This window comes from Neodiprion fabricii, chromosome 7 (assembly GCF_021155785.1).
Source record: "Neodiprion fabricii isolate iyNeoFabr1 chromosome 7, iyNeoFabr1.1, whole genome shotgun sequence".
NCBI classification, from domain to species: domain Eukaryota; kingdom Metazoa; phylum Arthropoda; class Insecta; order Hymenoptera; family Diprionidae; genus Neodiprion; species Neodiprion fabricii.
The window spans coordinates 6,821,878-6,827,877 of record NC_060245.1 but is presented as its reverse complement, the minus strand read 5'-3'; the positions used below and the strand labels follow the sequence as shown (position 1 = coordinate 6,827,877).

Genomic DNA, 6,000 nt, shown 5'->3' with positions numbered 1-6,000 from the left:
TTTTCTAAGAAATTACGCATGTTTACGATTTTTTTTTTTCCACACGATTGTACGAAATGTTCCAATTTCTTTGATAATTCGTAGAAAATCGTAGAAAAATATTTTCACCAGGGTAAACGATGTACAGCAAGGATTGTATAAGTCTGACTAAAAGGTTTTAGACAAGTGCGTAAAAAAAAAAATAAAAAAAAAAAAAAACTAACAAGTGGCATTTAGACAGGTATAAACGAGGTCGTAAAAACGTTGAAGATACTTATTACGATAAATTTATATCACTTGTCTTACAGTTGTACTGATTAAAATTTTCTTTCCAAATCTTAATAATTATCAGTGAATATTCTTGATCTCAGTGTGTTATTCAATAAGCTTTGCCGCGCGTTATCTATCCGTTGACGATCATCGCCTTATAGCCGAAAAAAAAAAATTTTAAATACAGCATAATTATCTGCGAGTCTGATAACGGAGTTTTTTTTTTTTTTTTTTTTTACATCAAACGACAAGTAACGAACCGACTAGAAATTCAATTACGCTATAGAGTGAATTATTATTTTTATCGCTTGTGGTAAATTGTCATCATTTCGGCACAAGAAATCCATTAAACACTGCAGACAATTTATATCGTTTTTACCTTGTTATTTGTACAAGGTCGTCTACCGCAACGCGATTGAGACCTTACATAACTAATAAGCCGTTGTTTATGCGATGGCAAAGTTTTTTTGATATCTTTTTTAAGAAAATGCTTAACCGCATTTCGAAACTCCTCTTTTTATATAACTGTAACACGGCACGTATTGTGTAAAATGTAATTCGTATTATACCACGATATTCGATGCCAAATATCAGTTGAATTTTACGGTGCAGCGATTAAATGTAACTATGAGTAAGCTATTTTTTTTTTTTTTTTTTATTCGGAACGGCGAAGCGAGTAATCATTCGTCAATTACTTTCTTAATGCAGGCTTAATTGCTCTGGACGAAATAATTTTGAGACTCAACTACGGATATGATTTTTTATAATTAAGTAGAGAAATTCGGACACTTTCGTAGTTTTGCCGTTTTGGCATAGAATTTTTTGTAGATCATCGGCTGTTTTGACAGATGATACCGGTGAACACGAATTTTGTGTCTGAGTTCTAGATGACAAATTTTGATTTCTTCCGCGTAACCAACGAAAGAATAATTTTATTAAAGTTTGCTTTTGTAGAAACCAGAACGATGTTTCAGATTTTGAAAAAAATTATCTATTTTCTTAAACATTTATTGTATACAACAATTAAATAAACTTCAGTTCCGGATTTAAGTCACTCGTATCAAAAAAATAATGTTATTTCGGTTTCTTATTACATAGCTGAATAATTAAAATCATAAATTTTGTTCAATTTTAAAATAGCACTCCACTGGCTGCAAAATCAAACTTTTTTCGACGAATAGTCATTTTCATCCGCTTAATATCACTCAACATTTAATAAAGACGTATGTACATAAATCCCACTTGTGTCAGCGAAATTATTAAATCGTTATTACTTCCACCCAAGACTATAAAACCAAACTTTTGGTGGGGTGTATATATTTTCAATTATTTTGATGCATGGCAGATAAAAAAATAATCAACTCAACTGAAGCACGAAAATAATTTTCTTCTATTTTTTTTGAGCGGTTCAAGTTTATAATGGCTCTTATTCGCGGAATCGTATTTTTTTTTTTTTATATATCAAATTCTGGATTGGATATAATTTGTTGTAAAATATCGTAGAATTTGTGGTTCAGTGAAGTAACAAATGTTAGTTTTTCATGAAGCTCGTCGTCGAGATAAAGGGAGCTCAAGAACTTTTTTACGAATGTCTGAAGTGATCTCCGAGGACATACGACGTTTTTGAAGGCAATTTAGGGATGATGTTTTATTCAACCAAATATAGCTGTGAAAGATATAAAAAACGATATAACTGAAAGCTTGCAGATTGATTTTATAGGAAGTTCGATTGTGATATTTGTTTGCGCGTAGTTGATCTCGCTTTAAAATAATATAGTGGAGGAAATCTGTCGTTTGACTCGGGAAAAATTCCGAAGTGCTCAAACTTTGACGAACAGTGTTATTTTCTGTGTATTTTTGTAACTAAGCTACCTACAAAACTTTACCATCGTATTGTTATTTCCGGCGATAATCAAAGAATGTAGTTTAAAAATTTAAGTTGTTCGCCAATAACTCATTCAGTTCGATTATTAGAAAAAGTGTTGAAACAAAAAAGAAACAGGCGGTAATTTTACTAAAAAATAAATTGTTGGCGCTAGAATTTTTTTAAGTCACAACGTAAAACTGGGCTTAAAATAAATCTTCTCAGAATGATTTCTCATCAGACAGATTAACTGAAACCGTAACCTTCGAATGTGTCATTGTTTGTTTTTCTTGTTTTTTGAATTCAAACAATATGTTTTTAATGCAGAAAGGAAAAGTCATGATAGACAGTGTTGAGGTCGTAATAACAGATTAAATACGATTTATTTTACCTAGTTTAGTCATAACTTATATAAACATAAACATAATACATCCCAGGTGCGCGGATTTAAGGAAAATTTAATGATATTAAGGATAACAACTATACAAATGGACATGATTACGAACCGAACGCTAGCCTATTACAAAATAAATTCACAAATTACAAATTCCTCCCATATGTTAGTCAGCATAAATTATTATTACTAAAGAGATGATTTGCTGTTTTGAAGGCCCGTTGATACTTCAAATTCATTGAGCTAAACATTTTATTTACACGTATTTTAGGTCCTCCGATAACTGATAATAAGAATCAGTTTTTTTAGACTTTTCTTTTAAATGCTTTGCTTACAGCGAAGAAGCAATATAATCAGTTTTGTAACAAATTGCGTGTACTGTAACTGGAATCATTGCAAGTGAAAAATTAACGTTACTTTACAGCCGATAGAAAGTAAGTTCAAACCAACAGAAAAGAAGTAGAAAACTGCCAATTGGTAAATTGTAAGTGTAAAATCTTCAGATTAATTTACTTTTTATGAATTTTATTTGAATCTGAAAGATTGGAATGTGGTGCAATTGCTTTAAATCATTCGGAATAATTTATTACTAATTTTAACTTTTCAATAATCGTTCTTGTACACACTAGGCGGAAGTAAATATTGTTACACTCGATGGTGACTCGGTAGAAGGAGGTAATATCATCCTGAAATTATTTCAGGGGGAAATTTTCAGGATTAAATTATTGTAAGAATATTTTTCCGTGATTCAGTACCTTGGTTACTACAATTAGACTAGTTGATTAATATTAAAAATGAATAATTCAATGAATCTACAGGTGATACAATAATTCGTCAATTTCTTAGCAGCAGATACGGTCTAGACGCTCGATTAAGCCGTGCGATGAATTATGTGCACGCCACTGTCCGTGTGAACAGGAGTTGAGAGCTTTCCCACTCTAAGAGCAAACGCAGCTTGCTCGAATGGTTTCTGCATCGCGCCTCTACCGAACGGTCCAAGGTCGCCACCACGTTTTGCAGAACTGCAATCGCTGTATTTTGATGCGAGTTCGGCAAACGTTGCTTTGCCGGAAACAATTTGCTCTCTATATGCTGTGGAAATGAAAACATATATGCGTAAAAAACATTTGTGAAACTCATTATCACTCTGAATATCAGTTATTTTCTGTTGAAATCGAGTGTTGATCAGGTCAGCTTCATATAATTTCTTTAAATTAACTTTTTTTTCGTAAATTTTGAATCAATTTGAAATATTCATCGTTCTGAAAATATTCTTTGTATAAATACCTGAGATTTCGGTGAGACGAATTTAGAGTTAAGTAGAACACAACGTTGGTTGAGAATAGAACACAAGATTGGTAAAATAGGAATGGAAAAAGTAAGAAGAACAAGCATAAATTATAATGTAGTTACAAATTATCACGACTTTCTCCCGACTTACACTTGACAAGTTCTAGCGCTTCTTCCTTAGTTCTTGTAATGTTTTCTTCCCGCCACGACGAGGGTCGCCGAGAGCCTGCATGTTTCACGAGCAGATGCGAGCACTGCACCTCCTTAGGTCCCTCTGCTGGTTTGTCAGGTACATCCCACTGACTCTCCTTTGTATAAATATTCAAGTAATAATGTTGGCCTGCAAATGGATTATTTCCCAGTCAACGATCGATTTGTTAAAATTGAAACTTGTAGAATATTTGAAAATACGATATAACAATTGTCGTATTGTTTTGACAATGACTAAAACTAATAATGAATTGTTCCAAAATATCATTGATTTTGCAAAAGTGTGCAGAAATTTTACAACAGTTGCCAACTAATTCTTCATTTTTAGTTTTTAAGAAAAAACATTTCATTTGCATAAAATTCTTTACAAACATAGAATATAAATATACATATTTAAATGAAAATTAAATATAATAAAATTTTCAAATGCTTTTTACAGCGTACGGCAATCTTAGCGGTGAAAGCATTTATTTCGTTCTAATTTCTTAATAGATATCTGCTAGACGCAATGCGCCTGTAGGGAGGGTTAAGAATCACTTTGTTGACACTATCGAATGGGGAAATATAAGGGGAAATCGGGACGTTTGAGTGGCTAGAAGGAAAATGCCCGAAGTATTTCGGTTTCGTGGGAATTTGTGCGGGTGAAAAGGAGCTCGAGGGTGGCTGAAATCGATGTTAGGGATGCGGCGAGCAATGATCGGTCATTTTTCGTGGGTGTAAAACGCAGTGGCAACGTCACAAACGCCGGTAAGGCGAGTTTCTGCGACGCGCCCACACAGTTGAAACTTCAACTCTGTCGCCAAACTACCGAGGAATATTCAACGAGTATACGCCATACGTCTATTACGATGTACAAGTTATTTAAATTTCATTCTGATTTCGCAATAATCAACACACCAGTCGTTCTGCTCAACCGTTTTTCCCAACCCGCTGGTAGCTCTTCGTCCGCCATTGTTATCCAACAAAATTATTTTGCCTCGATTCCGATATTCCCTGGATCCGAGTGATCCACAGCGAATGAACTTCAGACCTATTCCTATTTCTAACCTTGCTGCCACCGCTAAGAATTCCCTAGAAGTGAGTGAGACAAAATGTGACCATGGGTGCGTTCCGAAATTAGATGGCAGCGACTACCCACGAACTCGACAGCGCAAAAAAGATGAAAGATTGTTGAAAGCCCTGGGAGTTAATATCGAAACCCACTCCGAGTTTAGTTGAGCACAAGAAACACGAAACTACCGGCTCAGTGTTACCAGAAAATATCTGAAAGCACCCGATAAAACGTCAGACAGTTCAGATCATTGACATAGAGCAGGGATTGCTCACCTTCTATGCTATCCCTTCTATCTATCTATATGTTGTATTGTCAATTTATCTTCGCAATCAAATTATTGTGCAGATTGTTCGTTAATTATTTAGCGAATAGAGGAGATTTCTAAGTTTTTAATATCTAGAGATTTTTGGATACTGATATATTTTACTCGGCAGCTGGCAACACTGCGCGGAACGGAATGTGAACAAGGAAGGGGATTAGAATTCGTGAAAGAGATGCGACCACGGACTTTAGATGCGACAGACGAATCGAGACAATCTCGCGAACCGACGAACGACTATCGACAATCGAACGTCGGACTGTAATTGGACCGAGCCGATAATCGGCAGAGCGCAAAGCTAGACTGGACGTAGTGACAAGTGGACAAAATAATCAAGGTGTCAGTCGGATCCGCGCTGGCCGCGCATTCCTGTCAATATCGCTAAGGAAGTAAGGTTATCAGTGTTTGCACAGTGGATGTATAATAAAATGCGAAATTAGTGGATAAAGTTGAGCAGTTTAATGAGTGAACGGAAATTTGGCAGAAACAAAAGAGGTGAGCATCGAAATAAATTGTCTTAAAAAATCACCAGCTGGCCCGTGGCCGGTGGGCGGCTGCCTGACACTTGTTTGTTGACTGGCCTTTAATCGGGCAGATTTCCATTTTTGGCGCACGATTAA

The 6,000-nt window shown here is 35.1% G+C and overlaps 2 protein-coding genes across 2 annotated transcripts in view; one reads left to right on the top strand and one right to left on the bottom strand.

Annotated features, from left to right (window-relative positions):
- Positions 1 to 2,477: 2,477 nt before the first annotated feature.
- On the bottom strand, positions 2,478 to 5,056 carry LOC124186417 (putative peptidyl-prolyl cis-trans isomerase dodo). Its single transcript, XM_046578127.1, has 3 exons — positions 4,905 to 5,056; positions 3,949 to 4,137; positions 2,478 to 3,599 (listed from the first exon to the last, which is right to left on the bottom strand). Exons 1-3 carry the CDS (start codon positions 4,957 to 4,959, stop codon positions 3,379 to 3,381), a joined length of 465 nt encoding a protein of 154 aa, XP_046434083.1. The 5' UTR covers positions 4,960 to 5,056; the 3' UTR covers positions 2,478 to 3,378.
- A 536-nt stretch (positions 5,057 to 5,592) lies between these two features.
- LOC124185959 (ecotropic viral integration site 5 ortholog) overlaps positions 5,593 to 6,000 on the top strand; it is a 39,676-nt gene continuing 39,268 nt past the window's right edge. Inside the window, exon 1 of the mRNA XM_046577219.1 lies at positions 5,593 to 5,875. The gene's annotated coding sequence lies outside the window, so the exon portion shown is untranslated. The remainder of the gene's footprint in view (positions 5,876 to 6,000) is intronic.

Bases quoted from the DNA above. Each gene is read 5' to 3' on its own strand.
- LOC124186417 (XM_046578127.1), bottom strand. From the start codon at position 4,959: ATGGCGGACGAAGAGCTACCAGCGGGTTGGGAAAAACGGTTGAGCAGA. The intron at 4,138-4,904 runs GTGTGTTGATTA...ATCCATTTGCAG, and splicing joins ACGGTTGAGCAGAACGACTG to GCCAACATTATTACTTGAAT. The intron at 3,600-3,948 runs GTAAGTCGGGAG...TCATTTCCACAG, and splicing joins AGCGCTAGAACTTGTCAAGT to CATATAGAGAGCAAATTGTT.